At 41.6% G+C, this 19,810-nt stretch overlaps 2 protein-coding genes and 1 long non-coding RNA gene across 11 annotated transcripts in view; all 3 read left to right on the top strand.

Annotated features, from left to right (window-relative positions):
- Positions 1 to 19,810, top strand: part of caskin1 (CASK interacting protein 1) — a 140,113-nt gene that overhangs the window by 27,783 nt on the left and 92,520 nt on the right. The window lies entirely within an intron of this gene.
- LOC142371475 (uncharacterized) lies at positions 1,399 to 3,926 on the top strand. The gene is made up of 3 exons (XR_012768043.1): positions 1,399 to 1,544; positions 2,216 to 2,409; positions 3,204 to 3,926. It is a non-coding gene; the product is annotated as an uncharacterized LOC142371475 (long non-coding RNA).
- On the top strand, positions 3,950 to 6,091 carry LOC142371473 (uncharacterized). The gene is made up of 4 exons (XM_075454148.1): positions 3,950 to 4,214; positions 4,320 to 4,478; positions 4,974 to 5,069; positions 5,458 to 6,091. Exons 1-4 carry the CDS (start codon positions 4,113 to 4,115, stop codon positions 5,767 to 5,769), a joined length of 669 nt encoding a protein of 222 aa, XP_075310263.1. The 5' UTR covers positions 3,950 to 4,112; the 3' UTR covers positions 5,770 to 6,091.

Genomic DNA, 19,810 nt, shown 5'->3' with positions numbered 1-19,810 from the left:
TGGTGTGTAGGGGGTGAACATGGTGAGTCATGCACAGGGAGGCTGTGTAGCTGCTGGAGAAGCAGCACACTGGCAGTCCCCGGCCCTATTGAGGTACCTATAATGCGTGTGATGTCATCAGGGAGAACAGGGACAGACAGACGGATAGAGGTCAAAGTAAAACTGGGACGCAACACTCCTCTCCTCCCCTCATCCTCTCCTCTGCTCTCTTTTCAATCTTTGTCCTTGTACATAAGCCAGATTTACTGCACTTACAGCACACATGTTCAGCTTTATCACCACTTTAGGACTCACTACTGTATGCCTTTTTTTTTTCAAATCTCAATCCATCTCTCTCTTTGTCTCTACACCTCTTTAGATTTTTCTTTTTCACCTCCCCCTCTCCTCCTCTGACAGTCTAAACGTAGCAAGAATCACAATATTTCACGATAGTCTGAGCCCACGCTGTTGGGGTATAATAGAAGTTGGGAGAACAAGAGAAAGATGGAGAGAGACTCGGATAGAAAAGATATTGAAAGGCGATGGATGAGTGAGTGCACAGAAACGGAGGGTGAAGGGGGAGTGGAAAGGAGCAGGAAGAGGCAGTGGTGTTGTTTGTTGTGCTATACCCTGCAGCTCTGAGGCTGTTTTCTAATCCTGTTCCTGACCATGATCACTGCCACACTTGTAATGAATTTGTCATCTCTATCTCTATTTCCTCTATCATTTTCACTCCACTCAACCCAGCCTTGAGCAGATCGCTTCCTCCTCTTCTCTTCCTTACTCCGTCCTCCTCTTTCTAAATGATACCACTGGTCGCTTGTTTCTTGCATGTTATCTGTATGTTTACCTGACAAGGCCCTGTTGTGGCTGTGGCAGTTGTTTGGCAAAAGCTACAAATTTAAAATTTCACAATCAGTTGTTGTTGCACGAGATACTAATTGATTGTTTGTCACGCGTAAAAATGATGCTATGAAATTTGCATATCTTTCAGACTACTTGTACCTAATACATATGGATGGTCGTTCACAGTTGTGCATTCTCCTCAATTGTACATTGTTTTTAGCTCTAACAGACCATCACATACAGCAGACCCTTTGACTTGTCTCAGCATTAAAGACAGCTAAGTTCTGGATAATGCTCCAGTAAACATGGACAATGAACCAAAATGCCAGCAAGTGCCACTGTGTTTGCAAAACATCAGCATATTAGCATAGTCTTTGTGGGGTTACACTGTAAAAAACAGAATTACGCGTTGTTCAAGTAATTGCATGTTCACAATTGAATGGATAAGGAAATATGAATAATTATTAACGAACAGAAAAATCCTCATCAAACTGATAGGGCGCACCTCAGTGATGTGCAAATATACAATAGTGAATAATCTGAATTGAAAATACATAATCGCCACAGGTGTTTATTCGGCGCATGCGCTTACTGGCCAAGACACGGGGTTTCCCACCTTTCCTCTCGAAATTGGAAGGGCTGACTGAGCAACGTGTTTCTCTCTCCGGTTGAAATTTTTTCCACTTGACATGCAGCCAGGATGGCCAAACTTTGAAAAGGTACGTTACCAGGCTGTAAGTACAATATTGTGTCCTACTCAAGACATAATTTAAAATGTCTGTGTGCGTTTTTATGAATTACGAGATTTCGATACACACCATGTGCTAGTTTTGACCCAGTGTTTGATATTAAGCTAGCTCATGTGGCAATCACGTTAGCTAAATTTCGAGTGAAGTCCTGCAGGGATGTTCGACCATGATGTCTGTGTGTTTATCCCATTTACAAACCGGCAGTGTATCTTTGGTACACTATATGGCCCTCTTATTTTACCAGCGCGGTATTTCTGATTTCAGTGCGCACATTGACCATGCGTTGTGCAATGTTTGCTAGCTGATCGCACTAGTCTAGTGACACGCTGCCTGTTCACCAGGGACTAGCCATATCATTTACTGGTAAAGCTAACATTAAACGACTCAAAGTCGTTCATGTTGTCATGGTCTATGTTTTGATGTTGCTGTTTAGCTGTTATATGGATAGTAGTGTACGTCTGTAAGGCCGTATTGCCCACGTTTGTGATGACATCTAACTTGTGCACATCAAATGTGCTAGCTATTAAATAGTAACCTTAAATGTAATGCAATGTTATTTTGGTATGCTACGTGGTTCCTAGCACAAGGGTTTTTCTTATGGATACTAAACTTATTTGGAATACTCTGATTATATGTTTCAGATATAACAAATCTCCCATGTTCTGCAAGTACTGCGGTTTCTCTGCAGACCAAGACAGTCTTGTCAGACACCAGCAGCTTCATCACAGGAGACCCCACCATTGGCCGTGTGTGCACTCCAACTGTCCTTTGGCAGCTTACCTTGTTGGGGGAAGGCTCTGGGTGACGCTGAGGACACATTGTTAGACGAATCATGGTGAGTCTTACAACGTTATTCCAAAACTAGTCTCATAAATTCCAATTCCATGAATGTGTTTGTATTGTGTATAATGTATTACACTGCCTCAAAGTAAAGGGAACACCTAAGCAATGAAATGCAACTCCCAGTCAATCATACTTCTGTGATACCAGCCTGTCCAGTTACGAAGCAACATGCATTGTGAATCCATTTTGCTTACTGTTGTGCGAATGTAACAAGCAATGGCTAGAAAGTAGAGGTAATAGTCAAAATACGCCCCAAAACCAGTTATTCATCAGATGGTGTCACAGACCATTTTTCTTTTTTCATCCTTTCTGGCAGAGTTTTTGGTCATATCTGCATTTTGACAGTGTCCCACACCTGGAGGTACCATGAGGCGGTGTCTATCTCACTCAATTTGCTCAGTGAGTGCCACTCATCCGAGATGAGTAGGACTACCTGAGCAAATTCAATGGGTGACAGACACCGCCTCGTGGTTACTAAAGGGGTGTGAAACTGTCAAAATTCACATGTGACCAAAAACTCGGCAAGAATTGATGGAAAAAAAAGAGAAATGGTCTGTGACTCCACCTGACGAATAACTATATTTTGGCCGTATTTTAGTTATTAACAGTAATTTCTACCCATTGCTTGTTAAATATGACAAAGTAGGCAAAATGGCTTCACAATGAGTTGCTTTGTAACTGGACAGGCTATCACAGAAATATGAGTGACTTGGGAGTTGCTTTGGTGTGCCCTTTATTTTTTCGAGCAGTATATTTTCCTGATCCTGAATGTTTCCTGTTTCATAGGTACTGTTGCTCATAGTCATAATATCCGCTGATCAAGCAAGACGTGTCCAAATTGAAGAATTGCCAGAGTCTGTGGATGCGCTTGTGGATTTCATAAAAGAAAAACTACAACTTCAGGGGGATTTCCAATTGCAGTTTGAGGACCCTGAATTCCAAAATGCCCGCTGCGATTTGTCAGATATATCAGAACTTCCAGCTGAACGTGCAGTTCTACACATTAAGTGGAAAGGGCATTCAGCTTATGAAGATCCCTTGGAGCGATCACAGTCCCTTGGATCCATCTCGTCACTCGACACTGCAAGCTTAAGCTCCTCCAAAGGAATCTCACCTGCCACTTCACCCAGCCCCTCGCCCACCACCTCAGGAAATTTGCGCAGTGCGTCAGAGTGGCCCTGTCCATTCCTTATCCCCGCTCTGTCCCTTGATGTTGAGCTGAAGTTAAGAAAAGGCAATGAGGCATATGAGAAGACCAAGAAAAGCATTGATGTTACAAGAGACAAAAAGACAGACATTCTTGACAAACTTGCCCATGCTGCTTTTGCTATAAAAGCGTATCCTCAGCCTCATGAAGTTGAATCGATTGCAGTTGCTTTGATTACCAAATATCCGTGCCTCAGAGATGTTGATGGCAATGGTTATGATGGATGGCTTGGCAGTATCAGGAACAAGTTCAACAACTTCAGAGCAAAGCTGCGACTGGCTGGTTGCAGTGACATTTCCCTTAATAGCAAAAGAAACACAGATGGAGAGACTGGACCATACACACTGAAGAAGGCCAAACGTGGTGAGATTAACCATTTTCCTGAACATCCAAATCAGCAGGATGATGCCTCACTTGAACAGCAAAGAAAGCTCTTGGTGGAAGCATCAAAGAAAGCCAAAATCGATCAGAAATTCATAAGGGAAACAATGGAAATGACCTTTTCCCTGAGGAGAAGAGAGCTTGTTGATGACCAGCCGATGGTGACTGAAGTGCAGGACAGATGGCCTGCTTTATTTTTCAAAGAGCAGGTAAGAATTTACAAATTTGGTACTACTGTAGACGTCTGTATCCTGAGAACCCCTCCATTGTTTGACTTGTACCTTTTTGTGTATGTTGCTTTGTGTATTTGACAGATTGATGCTGAGTTTTTTCGCATCACAAACAAGATGCTGTTGACGACATTCAGAGCTGTAGTGGAGGAATACACTCCCAAACTACTTCGTCTGTACCGTGCCCGAAAAGCAGCCTTTGGAAAGGCTATGGAGGATGTCATGGCGAAGCTTGATGATGAGGTATGTTGTGGTTGAAATACTTACCTTTTGGAAGACTGCTCAAACCAGGTTTAAAAAAAAAACCAACAAAACAAATAAACAATGTACATATCTTGCACTGCTTCAAAAACCTAAAAGGAACAGCAAAGCAAGTCAGTCAGCTTACTTCTATGATATCAGCATGTCCAGCTAGAAAGCAACACTCGTTGTGAAATCGGTTTTGCCAACTGTCCAGTCGGAAGGCAAAATAAATTCACAATGAGTGTTGCATCCTAACTGAACAGGCTGATATCATAGATTGACATGATCATGATTCACTTGGAGTTGTTTTGCTTTCTTTTAGCTGTCCCATTTATGTGTTTGTTTCTGGAACAGTGTAGTTGCTGGGGAAAAACCTTTAATTTATGGGAGTAAAAAGAAAATGAGTATAAAGATTTTTACTATAAGGAAGTGTATGACCTCAACTATTGTGACCTAACTAACCATGTTGTTTTTTTTTCTGCTTTTTTGGCATAGACCTCTGACATCCTCTGGCACCGCAAAGACGCTGCTCTTCGAGGACTTCCAGTATTTCTCCGTGATGAACCTAAGGAACTCTTCAGAGAATGCCTTGTAAGTAGTCATTAACATCAAACAGGAACTACATTTTTTTTTCAAAGAAATCGTATAACGGCTCACAATACCTTTTATTTCTCATATACACATATACTGTGTACACTATACGCATGCACACTCAGACTGAAAGTATGCCGACATATATGTAGGACAGTAATAGATTACAACAGAGAATAAAAATGGCGTATTAGTGTAAGAGGAGGTAATGAATAGAAGAGGGGGTGGGGTTAATTGCACCTGTGGCGCCTCCCTGAGGGCAACAGTTCAAACATCTCAGTGATGAGGGAGCTGTCATTGATAAGCTGTTTTGTCATGAGTAGATGGTACAGGAGAGGGCAGAACACATTACAAAGTCAATGTGAGTGTAAAATCCTTTTTTCCTCAGGAGACCGATGTAGATGATGTGGCTCTCCAGGGCGTGGCTGTGGGAATTCTTTATGTTCGTGAAGACTGTGGTCCAGGGACATCTACGCGAGTGCAAAACATTGCAGTCCTCCTCGAAGAGAGAGTGGTTTTGCAAGATCTCCCAGATACTCCAACTGCTCTGGCATACCTTTTTGGCCTCCTTTATGCCCTGAATATCTCCTACCCGAAGGCTCTGAAGTATACTTTCGAAACTTTGCAAAATATCTTCATGGAAATCGGTCCAAAATGCACACAGCGTGTGCGATCTCTGAAGAACAAACTTGCATTGTAAGAGTGAATACGACGTTGTATTTTAAAAAGCGTACTGGTTACATCAAGTTCCCCTTGATGGCCCATGTTCTTACGGTGTTGGAGTACGGCTATGTTTTAGAGAAAAATGCGGATGGCATTTTATTTCAATGTTGGCGTAGTTATTGCACTTTGCACTTTGCACTTTATACGGCAGTATAGTTGCCCATCATTGGCTTTATTTTACATTGATTTTTTTACTTACCAGACATGTTGAACCTTATAGCATTTAGGTTGTGCAGGCCCATGTTCTGAATCAGCCAGTGTGCATTAAAGGGGAACTCCGGGGCATTTGAAGCGCAATCCCATTGCTAGAGGTTGTCAAATACTGACAGTAGGACACAGACTGGTGCAAATCGGCGCTCCCTGTGCGGCGAATGCGCTGTTTGCGCAGCCTGTCGTGCTAGCCAACTACGTGGTGGCCAAGGGGCAAGTGCTAAACCTTCCACGTAAAACAACATCTTGCACACTGCAGAAACGTCACACCACTTTATAAACCATCCGACAAAGTCACAAGCCTTACCATCAAAACCATATGCATGGTTCTCACATTACTGGTATGGGGACGTTACAAAACAACTTTATAAACAGCATGTCACTTACCGGTTGTTGGTACGCGCGCGCATGTGAAAGCCCAAAAGAGTCGATGGACGATAATCCCATATACAAAGCAGTTATCTTCTCTAGAAAAACTGCGTTCAAGTATTTAAAACATTACAACAATACATGCCCAGTAATATTGTTTTAATGTTTTAAATACTTGAACGCAGTTTTTCTAGAGAAGATAATTGTTTTGTATATGGGATTATTCTCCATCGACTCTTTTGGGCTTTCACATGCGCGCGCCTACAACCAGCCGGTGAGTTACATGCTGTTTATAAAGTTGTTTGGTAACGTCCCCATGCCAGTAATGTGAGAACCATGCATATGGTTTTGATGGTAAGGCTTGTGACTTTATTGTCGGATGGTTTATAAAGTGGTGTGACGTTTCTGCAGTGTGCAAGTTGTTGTTTTACGTGGAAGGGTTAGCTCTTGCCCCTTAGCCACCATGTATTAGCCTCGCATGACAGGGTGTGCGAACAGCGCGATCTCCACACAGGGAGCGCAGATTTGCACCTGTCTGTGTCCTACTGTCAGTATTTGACAACCTCTAGCAATGGAAACACGCTTCAAATGCCCCGGAGTTCCCCTTTAAGGCTGTGTAGGTACAAATACTTGATTTTGTTAAAAAAATACTTATGGAAATAAAGTTTTTTACAAAGTGTGAAGTTTGTTGTACATTATTGAAGTTTTGTAATTGTGTAGAACAGTGACAAAAGGAATGTATACTTTATTGATAAATTGTGATGACCTCAATTGCCTTTTTTTAGTAAAGTGAATTGTCACTGTTCAGCAAAAAGAAAAATCCTTGTTGGTAGAATAAGGAATTTAAAATTGACTTAATTAAGAATTCTTAATAAAGATTACAGTGTTATCATAGTTAAGATTATGATGGGAACATTGTTGGCAAAACATACAATTCTGAATGCAGACGGTTGCCTGTAAATTTCAAATATTCTCAACTATTCTTTTTTTACGGTGTATGCACGTTAGCATTTAGCGCTCTTTGCTAGCATGTCTGTTGGCTACGCGCTCCAGCAGAAGCCACAGGCGTTGTAGTGATTTCTGCACCTGTTACTAACTGCAGTTACAGACATGTTTAGTGATAGAACATTTGTAGAACTACATAGTTACTCTCCCACAGCAAAAAAAAAGTGACGTAGCAAAACCAAAGGAGGTTTTAGAAAAGAACTATAAAGGAGTGAGAAATCTCTATACCTGCCAACTAAATGTGAAGGACTGACATCTCCCAGATGACTTTGCGTCAGAGGAGAGCACCTCTATCAGATTTTTTTATCCCCCATGACAAGTAGGGGGAGAGCACTCCGGTTGTGTGCAGGTATACCGAGACAATTTGTGAAATATTTGTTTTGAGGTTAATCGTAGCTCAAAAAGGGGGGAAACGGCTAGCTTACCCCCTTATGATTTTGAACAGTTTATAGCAGTTTCTTTAAAGCAAACCCTTTCAATACATAAAACAGGCAATTTATAGCAGCTTTATTACTGAAGGTGCTAAGTATCCGTAACAGTTTTTGAAGGAACTGGACCACGTGCTGTAAGAGAATGATACTATGGGTCATTTTTGAGTGTGCTATTTTGTTGTTTAGTCTTGTTTTTCTTCATCTCCTTCTTCCTCCCATGGTGTATACTTTTAACACCCAACAGATCCTCTTTGGTCCTATTTTTCTGTTGCCTCCCTTCCTTCTTGCTCAATGACAAACATGTGGCTTCAGTAAATAGGGAGCCACAAGGAAGACATAGTGACGCCCTGTGACTAAAATGTCCTCCAGGTGTTGACCGTAGAGAGTGTGTCTGGAGTTGTCTCTTTTGTTTGCATGTGTTTAATGCATCATATTACTAGGCAACTTCATGTCTGCTTGTGTGTTTGTGCATGTCTGAGTGTGCACTCGCAGAAGACGCGTTCTGTTTCCATTTCACATTCTGTCTGTTATGAGAGTGGAAATTTGCCTGGAAATGACAGTCATTTGGTGGCTTTTGGGTGAACAGAGTGGAAACTGTGGTTTGATGGTGGGTTAGTCTAATTTCTGGTTTGTGTGTATGTGTGTGTGTGTGTGTGTGTTCGATATGATCTTGGTGTTTTCTGTACAGTAATTACACTGCTGCCCTGAGGAACGCATGGAGGCCACTGACTTGATTGTAGCACTCAACAAAACAAACACATACACAGACCAGTCCACAGTAAAAGATAAAAATCTAATTGAGGCCACAGCAGAATGAACTTGATAAACCCACTCAATGCAAAATTAAACTGTAATCAGCTAAATAAAACAGAGCCTGTGTGACCAACTTCAATGTATCTATGTGGTTTCTAGACGAGTTCTGACGTCAAACCCAGAAAACAACTTTCAGCAACTGTCTGTTTTCTTCTCCTTCGTCTGTGTCTGCTGTTGTTTCCATTGGATTTCAGGGGCTTCAATCTCTGTATCTATGTCTGAAATGTCTCTAATGCCTGTATTTACTCCTGACGGAGCCAAAGTGCATATTGCATTAGAGTCGCTTTTTCTAACAATAATGAGATCTTCTCAAATCGATAGTATCTCATTATTATTAGAGAGCAGCTTAACGGAGCTTATGTTTGGCCGTAACTCTTGTATTTTTTTCCAAACATCAAGTTTGACCGACTCTGAGTGTAAAGCCTGATTCTTACTCGGCGCAACCTCGCTTTGACCCATTCTTACTAGCTGGTCGCAAATGGCGCAAACGGTCACGTGACCCAAAATTCCGCCACGCCCCCCGTCGCTAGCTAAAAAATCCTCGCACGTCGCAAGGTCGCGCACACAACTGTTTTTCTGACTTCGCGCGAGCTCAACCGGAAACAGCTGACCAAGAGAAAGGAAACATGAACACTGCAGAGACCGCGGTGACCGAGAGGGTGCGCCTCTACAAACATCTGTACGACACGTCTATGAAGTTACACTGGGACAACGTTGTCCCAAAGGACAACGTTTGACAACGTTTGACAAAGTTCGTCTTGTTGCAAAGGACGAACATTCCACCTTCTCTTCTGTTTTTGCCGCAGCCGCATCAGATGTGCCAGCCTCTGCTGACGTGACACCACAGGTGGCATTGTGTATGCTTTCTCCGTTTGCTTTTCTTCGTCCGGTTCTTCAGCTTGTTTCCTCAACAGTGACGCCCGCTGGTCTGGAGAGAACTGCAAATGTGACGCATACTCGGCGCAAACTGCGCTTATGAGCTGAAGGAACTGTGAAGGGGCTGGCGCTTTCGATGACGTCATTAATGGTTCTCGAGCCAGAACAGTTGCGCGGTTGCGCCGAGTAAGAATCAGGCTTTACACATTTTGGTGGCCTGCTGGAGTATCTTACCATTCAGTACAAGTGCATCTACCGTATGATGTGTAGAGTAAGATTTTAATTTGATGACAGTAGCACATCTCAAAAAAGTTACATAATATCATCAAGAGATGAATAGAATCGGGATGAAAATCAGTATTGGATGCTTTATCGTGCATGATCTAGAAATGCTGTCGTCTTCTCTGTCCAAAGCTAATGTAAAATGCACCGAGGCCATCATGGAAATCAATCCTCAGGATTAAGGAGAAGAAAAAACATCTGGTTTGTTATCAGTGTTAAGTTCAAAATCATGCATCTCTGTTGGTATGGAAGTACATTAGTGCCTGTGGAACTGACAGCTTGCACATATGGAAAGGCTCCATCAATGCTAGAAGGTATATACAGGTCTCAGAGCAACATATGCTCTCATCCAAATGGCATATTATTCAGGGAAGGCCTTGCAGATTTCAGCAACACAATGTTAAATCACATATCACATCTATTGCATCAGCATGGCTTCAAAGTAGAGGAGCTGACCTGCCTGCAGTCCAGACCTTTCACCAACTAAAAACAATTGGAGCATAATGAAACGCAAAATATAGTAAAGAAGACCTAAGACTGTTGAACAGTTAGAATCCTATATAAGACAAGAATGGGACAACATTCGTCTCCAAGAGGTCCAGCAACTGGTCTCCTCAGTTCCTACATGTTTACAGGCTGCCGTTAAAAGAAGAGGAGATGCTACAGAGCGGCAAACTTTGTACCATTCCGTACTTTTTTAAGTTAGTTTGCTTTCCTCAAATTGAAGATGAGCTCAATTTTCTCATGAAATAAATACATGTCTCACTTTTGACATTTGATATGTTTTCTATGTTCTATTGTGAATAGAATATTGGTTTATGAGATTTGATAATTGCATTCTTTTTTATTTGCATTTTACACAGCGTCCCAACTTTTTCTGGTAGCTGCAGTTTGTTGTTATAGGGTTTGATTTTTAGACTCTGAGGAAGAGCCGTCCAAAGTTTTCGACATATGTTTTTGGTTCAATGCAAGATGATGGTTCACTGTGTTATTTCTAACATCACGTTTGAGGCTGAGAGGCTGCTGTTAGGGACCATCACACATCTGAAAACTGAAAAACAAACTTTTTATTACTGAACTACTGGCTTAATTTGGAGATAAAACATTGATATGATAACTTCTGGAGGACGCTCCCAGCCCTCTGATATACTGACATACTGATATTCTTTGTGTTATCCTGCTAATAGATGGTACAGGCAACCATTAACAATGCTCTGCTACATGTAACAGTGCAGGTTAGGCTTTTGTTAAAGGTTAAAGTAAAGCATTCAGTTGTGATGGTGGAACCCTACAAAGATAAAAAGACAAAGATATTTGTGTGTATATACTGCTACTAGCCATCTGCACTCTGCTCCCATTGCACTGCAGGCAGCATTTGGCCCCTTGTTGATCTTTAAACATCATGTCTATGGCTGCATTTTAGTATATTACTCGTGATGTTAAACAACACAGACAGTTTTCATCCTCGAGCAATGGTCCACTTCACATTCAAACATAGAGGCGTGTGTGACATTCCAGCAGTCAGTTAATTTGATATTAAAGTGCTGGCTTCACATGAAAACTGAGGTAGGTGTTCAACTAACTACGCTTGTTTCATTATATTCAATCTGTCAAATGTTCCAAATCAGGCTTCTCAAAAACAGGACTCTTAGCAGAAACTTCTCTCATCTTAATGAATAAAGTACATACTGGCCCAGATTTATTGTTAATTATTTGACTATCTTACACAAAGTTAAGAATTTGGGTTTGAGACACGATGCCTATAATCTGCAATACTGAAAATTTTAAAACTAGCATGATCCTATTACTCATTTCAAGTAATGGCCAATATACTCTATTGTGAATCTAATTTTCTGGGTTAAATTTGGTCTATTGAAGCAAAATTAATGGTAGAGTGCATGCTAAATTGTTAAATGGACCATTTTATGCTTTATTAGAATTGAAGACGTCTCTGTGCAAGGTCGAATCAGGTGGCGGAAAAGTGGCCAGGGATGATTATAATCTCCTAATTACAGATTAGAGAAAAACATGTCTGAAGTGAGAGCGAGAGGATTAATTCAACAAGGAGTTTGGTGTGGATAAAGGAGACCAGTGGCAACAAGAATATGAATAGTTTTGGGAAGATAAGGAGAGAAAGAACAACAAATGACATAAAAACAAAAAAAAGTCAATGACAGATATTCAAAAAAAGAGCGATGGAAAGGATGCAGAGTGCAGCAAAGCAGTGAGAATAGTGGGGAGAGAGAGGGGCTGGCAGAGAGAGATTTTTCTACAGCCGACACATGGTCCCGATTGATCATTGAGCCGTGTGACTGTCCCCTGGCTATGTTGTGGTCCTGTGTATGTCTTTCTCTGCCTGCCTGTCTGTGTGGGTGTTTCATGCTGTTTCCATGTCTCGGCATGTCAAGTGTTCAAGAATTCGAAGTGGCATCTTTGTCTCCATTTGAACTTCACTGTATTTAATGTTTCTTCTTGCAAACAACCTCGGACGTTCAACGACACAGTAACTGAAGCGTGAGGACGTTTCTGAAGAATTTAAATTGCCCAAAACGACAGTAAACCTTCATCACTCTTAAATGGAGGATGTTTGAAACTAGCAACGGTTATTTCAGATTAGGCTGTGCACCCAAGCTGATAGCTAACCAACAAGTAACTATAACAAGCCAGAATGGGGTGAAGCAGCATACTGACAAGAAAACAGAAATCTCAGAGAAAGTGTTTTAAGTCAACAAGCCAGAGTCCAAGACTGAACGCAGTTGTGGCTGTTCACTAATGGTCTCATGCTAGGATGTTTCTGTTGGACTTATATGTGAAGAGGAGTCTGAGAACGTTCCAGAGGAAAGGCTTACCAAGTATGTAGGGTCACTCTCCCGAAGTCTTCAGACTGCCATTGGTGCCAAAGGTACAACTGTGTGTAGTGGGAATTGACAAAAGAGACAACTGGATTCGGGCCTCCTCAAGATAAGTCATGGTGACATAATGATGAAACCTTGACAGGGTTTGAAAAGTTTCCATCAGCACTGAACTTGATTCAAGCTTTAGAGAACCTGACCAGAAGTAGTACTGGCATTGTCTCACTCACTGGTCATAGTACAATTTGAAAACGACACAGGTGTCTTCACAGGCTTTCACTTTGTTTCATTTGCATGAACTCCTCCTGGCAGCCAGTGTACCAGCTGTACATTAGCTGTAGCTTCATAGCAATGAAGCTGCAGACCATGTGCAAGAGTGAGTCTGTGTGTGTTTGTGTCTGACTCAACTTAGAACCTGCCATTATCACAACAATTAATAACACTGGGTTAATGGTGTGTTCAGAGGAATGTTCTCCTCGTGTTGCTCTTGCGAGTTGGGCCACTGAAGGATTTTCGCAGCATGCCGGAAAAAGCTAGTATTTATGCTAAGGAAAGGGGGCTGGGGTTACCTCCCAGGATACGACATACCTTAGCAAAGTTTATTTCCATTATCAGCAATGAGTAGGATGACTTGTATTGTTGCCTCGTACCACCTGCAAAAAAAATACAGTGCCAAAGGCAATCAGTGGGGTTACATGGCACTGAAAGGATCGGATTATTGGCTAAATTACAATAAGACTGAGTTGCTACTTATTTGAGCAAGGGTAATTATCCTTGGATATATGGTGGTTAATGAATCCAATCGTAGGCACAAAGCATGTCATACTCCGATACGATAGGTGGCGCTGTACTCATTTCAACTATTGCTAATAGAGCCACTTCCTGTTGACCGCATCACCACCACCAACAACAACAACAAACTCAGGCATTCGAGAAAGATGGCGAACGAAGAGCAAGATGGAGCTACGTCCCTCTACATTTCGTCTGTGGTGAGCATGCTTATTGCACAAACGCGATGCACAACGGCGCATTCTCCATTGCGTTGTTTGTTTCTTTCCAACAGCGGCGACAACAACAGTAATATCGTCTCTTCCGACTTCCGGTTCACGACCCCAGGAAAAAATCTTGAGCATGCGCAGAAGGCAGTCTAATTCACCATGTGCTTCACCGTCTACAAGCACGTTTAATGTGACTTTCAACCGAGTTATCTCGGGCTCTTAATCCGATCATGAGTAATCCGATCCGATCCAATTTCTTGTCCGATTAAGGTGTATAAATGAACTTAATAACTCAGTCTTATTGTAATTTAGCCAATAATCCGATCCTTTCAGTGCCATGTAACCCCACTGAGTGTGTGCCAAGGTTGTACATGATAAAATATAGCTGACAGCTAAAACCGAGACATGGATGCATATTTTCATTATTTACCAGGATGTCCTAAAGATCTATCGTATCCATTACTGATTTGCGCTAGTGGCAACATCAGAAGATTCTGAATGCTGATGGGCTGTCGTCACCAAACATCATGGAAATTGCTTGCTCAGGTTTACCCACATGGACGTATATTCGCATCCATTCGGTTCACGACTGCCTCGTTTCCACTATGCAGTCCGGTACGGGTAGGTTCAGAACGGTACAGTACGGGTCGGGTCGGGTCGCTTTGGGGTCAGCTTGCGTTCCCACTGTACAAAGGGGACCCTCAGGGGTGGGCGAAGTGCGTGCCGAAGCGTAAATAGCAAATAACAGCAAATAACATCCATAATTTCGAACTACCTACAAGCTTAAGCTTAATGCGACACAGGCTCGCGGTCCGGTTGAAACCACTCTCTGACATTTTTGTGGCAATCAGCTGGAAAAAATTTCGTTTCGCACAGCGCCATCGGGCTCCCGCTGCACAGCCTCCTCACCAACAACGGAGAGTAGAGCCTGGAACCGGTCCTGTGTGCTAGGTACCCCAAGCAGAAGGGTTAAAAAAATGGTAACGGGTTCCATGGGACCGGTACGCTTTCGTGGGAGTGGAAACACTGAAATAAGCGAACCGTTCTGAACCGACCCGTACTGGACTGCATAGTGGAAACGAGGCTATAGAGTTCATATCTGTGTCCTGACCTTGAGTTTATATGCAATCCCGCCATCACTTTGCATTTGGCGTGATCACAGTTTAATTTAGGTTTAATCATGTTTTGCGCTGAAGTCACTCAATCGTTTTCCAAATCTGCTTTAAGGGTACAACCAAGGTAGGAGCTCTTATAGCTTTACTTTAAGCGGTACTTTAAGCTAAATTCTAATGATATAATGCTAGGATGCTCACAATTACAATGATAAGATGCTAATGTTTAATGTTTACCATGTTCATTATCTTGGTTTAGTGTGTTAACATGCTAGTATTTACTAATAAACGCTGGCCAGGGAGTCCAGCATATGAGAAGAACTGGAAACTGGAAATAAGTGTGGTCAAAACTGACATTCAGAGTCAAAATATTTCATTAACTAAAATTTCTGTGAACATTTTTTCGATGTTCATGGTCCCCTACAGATGATTTCCTATAGTTTCACAATTCCCTAAGCTTTCCTGTTGCCTTGTTTTCAGGCAGAGTATCCCTAAAATGCGCATTAAACAAAAGATTTTAGTAGTTAGTCAGTACATTCATGCTTCACAGGGCCCGAAAGCCTTTCCATTTTGGATAAATCGATGAATTTTGTTCTGGGTCGGATAAACCATTATTGCTCCAAATTAGACAAACTCTAGAGTTGCTCTCTGGGGAAAATGTAACATTTGTAAAGATGGAAAAATAAACATCAGATATAGTAGTGACGGCTCAATATGAGAAAAATAACTGTGTTGGATTATTGAAAATCAGAGCAAGTAGAAGAGCAGGAGAATTACTCGCTCGTTCTCAAGAAAGTGCACTCAGGTGTGTGTGCGTTTGTGTGCATTGCAAATGTGTTAGCCATCAGGGAGATAACCTTGATAGTGGGTGAGGAAACTGTTGCTAGGTAACTACGGAGTGCCTCTTATGGTGACAGTTGTGTTGCTTCCAATCAGTCTAATGAGCAGTGATAATCAATATATGAAGCAGAGATTTTATCATAAGTCTGTCCTTTTTTTGCTGTTGATTAGACTTTCTTAGTCCTCAGACTCAGTTGAGAACAGAAGTGTTTTGAGAAAGACAAAAAAAAGATAAAGAAGTTAAATACCAGTCATAAATAGCCTTAAGCTTTTTAGATGTGCACAACGCTCAGATCTACTGTTAGAAATCATGATTAAAAAAATGTGTGAAGCTCGTCTTTTGCTGTATATGACATGGGGACGTCTCATCAGAATGATTATTTCTGTTCCAATGATAGAAACACAGTTGCTAGCCAGATATCACTGCCATTTCTTAAAGAGAGATTTTCTCTTATCCAGTAAAAAAGCATTTCTAAATGTGAAAAAAAATATTTTTCTGTTGTCAAAAATGAGTTCATAGGAAACTAAATCCACTTGGCCTCTTATTCCTCACCCTTGTGGCTCACATTGAGGTTGGCAATAATATATCAAGGTCAGCAAGATGCCATGTTCGACCCCATTAGCTCCGTGTTCAGCCCACCTTATCTCCAATGACCTGCTTCATTCTGTGTCTCAGATTATAGAGACTCAAGACGTTCCTGCTCTGATTAGTGGTAGTAAAGTTTCCAGGGGGGTGACCTGTAGAGGATAAACTTGGTTGGGTAATAAAAGTGCTCTTCCGGGTCCTGTTCCGGCAAGAGTTTGACTGAGGAGCACTTTCGTATTCATGGAGTGTGTTTGAGTGTGTGGTCACAGCAGAGGTTAGAGTTTCACTGGGTGTATAAATAGGTTATAATGGAAACAAAGTCAGTGTACTAGTATAAAGGTGCACCACTCACTGCTCCTAACCAGTAGCGGCTCGTGGTCTGGAAAATAGGCGGGGCAGATGATCTGCGTTATCAAAATGCAAGTTTTTATGGAGCATACGCAATAGGCGAAGAGAAAGTTAGTGAAAGGAATTAATACTGCCTACGTTTCAATTAGAGGGAAACTTGTCGCAAAGCATTGCATGGCTAATTTCATGGCACAATTCAGATGCGCCTTGCTGGACTCGTGTTTTTTGCCTTTTCCGAAAAATGCTTCATGTCACACACACCGACAGTGCTCCAACCTAAGCTAGCAGACAAGTAACCTACTGTACATGTACGAAGCTGTCAACACATTGTTTACTGTCTCAACATTGCTTTGCTCATCAAGCTAAGATATTTCATTAAATCACTCCCAGTTTCCCATTTTGCAAAGACTTCGTTCACAATCACTTAAACTTTGTAAGATAGCAACTATAAAGTAAAATCTTTACCTACCACAAACGTGAATCCGGATTAAACAGCCATCCTTCATCAAATCCGACATAGTTATCCGTTTTATCCAACAAGTTTGTAGGGGAATTTGGCGGCACTGAAGTTCCCACTGGCTAGATGGGCGGAGTAATATTTCTTAAACCCTTTGAGTCCTTTCCATGTCCAGGGCAGATCATACACCTGCCCCAATAGCATCTATACAGGCGCGCTAAATGTTACACTATATTATGCTACGTAGGGGCCTACAGTGATTCTGATTGGTAGAATATGCTCGAGAGTTCGGCGGGGCCGGGCTTAGCTGAGAGCAGCCAGGCATCTGCCCTGGCCAGTGGCCATAGATCTAACGTTAAGCAGCCACACTGGAGGTAGGCTATATTTCAGCGAAAATAAAAACAGATTCCACTCGCAAAGTCCGTCACAAGCCACAATATGGTGTAATACGATTCCCACTGTGATTGAAGTTGAAATAAATATTTTATCTATAATTTATAATTATCTATATTTTATCTATAAAAGAAAGGTTGGGGTGTGGAAGGCGGGGCTCTGCCCATCCTGCCCAAATACAGCGGCTGCGGCTGCTCCTAACACACCTTACTATTCAAGCTAAATTTCTTATTCAGCGGGTGGCCCTCTGATGGACTGGCGATCTGTCCAGGGTGTATCCTGACTCTCGCCCGATGACGGCTGGGATAGGCTCCAGCCACCCCGTGACCCTAAATTGGATTAAGCAGGTATAGAAGATGGATATTTCTAGTTTCAAGATATTCTAATGACAGTAGGCTGAAAAAACACATGTTCAAGAATAATATTTTAGTCTCCTCGGTGCACTCTGAATTATGCTAGCTTTGGACTTATTATTTCCATTGTGGAGAGTGTAAGCTCTCTATTCTTGCACATTGATGATGGTGGTCTATTCTTATTCTGGTTATAACTTCCATGTGCAAACTTTGAGATTCAGATTACTACTTCCAGGTTTATTTGTATATAGCATGAAGCTTGATGAGCGATAAATGGCAGTTACAAATGGTAGAAGACACCATTAGTGATGACAACACCCATTTTTCAAGTTGTTGCCATGCACTGTAACAGCGCACATTCATAACATTGTTAAACAACTTGTCTCTAATGCATTGTATTTAAGCCAGCATTGATTTCTTTGTCTCCTAATCACTTCCTGTATCAGTTCTTCCTGTCCCACCCGCTACTCTCCTTCCTTATCCATCTTTGTCTTTTCCTCTGATGGCCCAGGATCCATCCGGAAAGCCTCTCCTTTCTAATTCAATCACCCTCTTCCTGTTTACCTGCTTCTCAAGTCCCATTCATAGCTGTGTGCTTGTGTGTATTCAGCTGTGCAAATATGGATCAGTGGCTCGGAGCTAATCACCACTCATCATCCTGTCCCATTCACTTTGCCAAAGTAGTGCCCACAAAACAGACATTGGAACCTGCAGATGTAAGAGTTTTCTTCTCTTACATTAGACTGGAATGACACAGTGGACCTGCAGGTGGATGCACTGTCTAACAAAGGAAGCTTAGTTTCAGTGTTGAGGGAGGGGGTTACACGATTGCACCACAACTCATTTTATCTATGAAATATAACACTTTTTATCTACTCAATGTCGACAGCGGTACAATAATTGCAACAACAAATTAGTTGAGTCTTTAGTTGACAAATCAATGAGCCAACTGATCCAATAGTAACTATCATAAGTTGTAAAATGCTCACATGCTGATAATTTGCAGGCTTAAAGAAGTTTAGAGGAAATGTTTACTCTGTTCACTGTGATGTAAAGTGGGCTACCATGCTAACATTTAGCATTGAGCACAGGGTGAAGCTCAGGTTGTAGATGTTTTTCAGGTGTTTGTTCATGAACTACATGAAAAACTGGAACCCTATTGCTACCAGATTTTTATGTCATCCTAGTCTTAGGTTTGTCAGATAGATAGTGTGGTTATAGAAGTAATCAAATCTGCAATTTTTGTGATCACAGGCTAGCATGTGCTTTTGTCACAGCTAGCTAGCTTTAGCATACATTAGCCTCTCTTTTTTTTAACAAAAACATCATACTTCGGATTTGCTGGTTTAGTATTGACTCAGTATTGATCTGAGTATGCATATCTTTGAAAGAAAGTGTTGCATTTTGAGTTGCTATGGCCTCAATGTTTTACTCTGTGTCCCTCGAGTCTTACCTATCATCAAACAAAACCCAATTTGAAAGGTCAGGGTGGCTTAAGCCCTTTTCACATGTCAGTTGCACTTTATCGATGAGAAACAAACAAAGACATTAACCCTAGAACACTAACACCATCACTGACTGTGTGTATTTTACTCAATATAATATATCAATAGGCTATATTCCCCCAAAAAATATTTCTCATCAAAATATATTTCAAATCAACAATACATAGCAAATTGAAGTAGGCCTACTCTTCTTTCATTTCTAGCTATACAACACCTCATAAATCAAAGAAAGGTACCATGGGGGAACCCTATAAAAAGGCTCTGAAATTAGTGAAAAATCAGGGAATCGTTAACGAGATTCTTGAAAAAAAAAAAGAACAATGGTGCAGCTGGGAACTTGTTCTTCTGGCCACCTGTTTCTGGGACATGTGCCTCACATGAAAATCACCCGATGTTAGTGTTCTAGGCTTAACCCTCAGCCGTTCGTCTATGGTAATTAACACATACCAACCAAAAGAGGGCTCAGCCTCGCATCAGTGTGTGCCTGCAGACATAAAACTGGCATTGTAGTATCAACTGAGTGACAACAGCATCGTTGGTTAGACCAACCAGCATGCTCTTACACCCATAACCCATTTTGCTTCTGTT

This window comes from Odontesthes bonariensis, chromosome 21, assembly GCF_027942865.1.
Source record: "Odontesthes bonariensis isolate fOdoBon6 chromosome 21, fOdoBon6.hap1, whole genome shotgun sequence".
Lineage (NCBI taxonomy): Eukaryota > Metazoa > Chordata > Actinopteri > Atheriniformes > Atherinopsidae > Odontesthes > Odontesthes bonariensis.
Note: the sequence above shows the minus strand (reverse complement) of the source record. Positions and strands in the feature narration are given on the sequence as shown.

Excerpts from the sequence above, each read along its gene's own strand:
- LOC142371473 (XM_075454148.1), top strand. The coding sequence starts at position 4,113 with ATGGAAATGACCTTTTCCCTGAGGAGAAGAGAGCTTGTTGATGACCAG. Across the intron at positions 4,479-4,973 it reads TGGCGAAGCTTGATGATGAG|ACCTCTGACATCCTCTGGCA; the intron begins GTATGTTGTGGT and ends TTTTTGGCATAG. Across the intron at positions 5,070-5,457 it reads AACTCTTCAGAGAATGCCTT|GAGACCGATGTAGATGATGT; the intron begins GTAAGTAGTCAT and ends TTTTTTCCTCAG.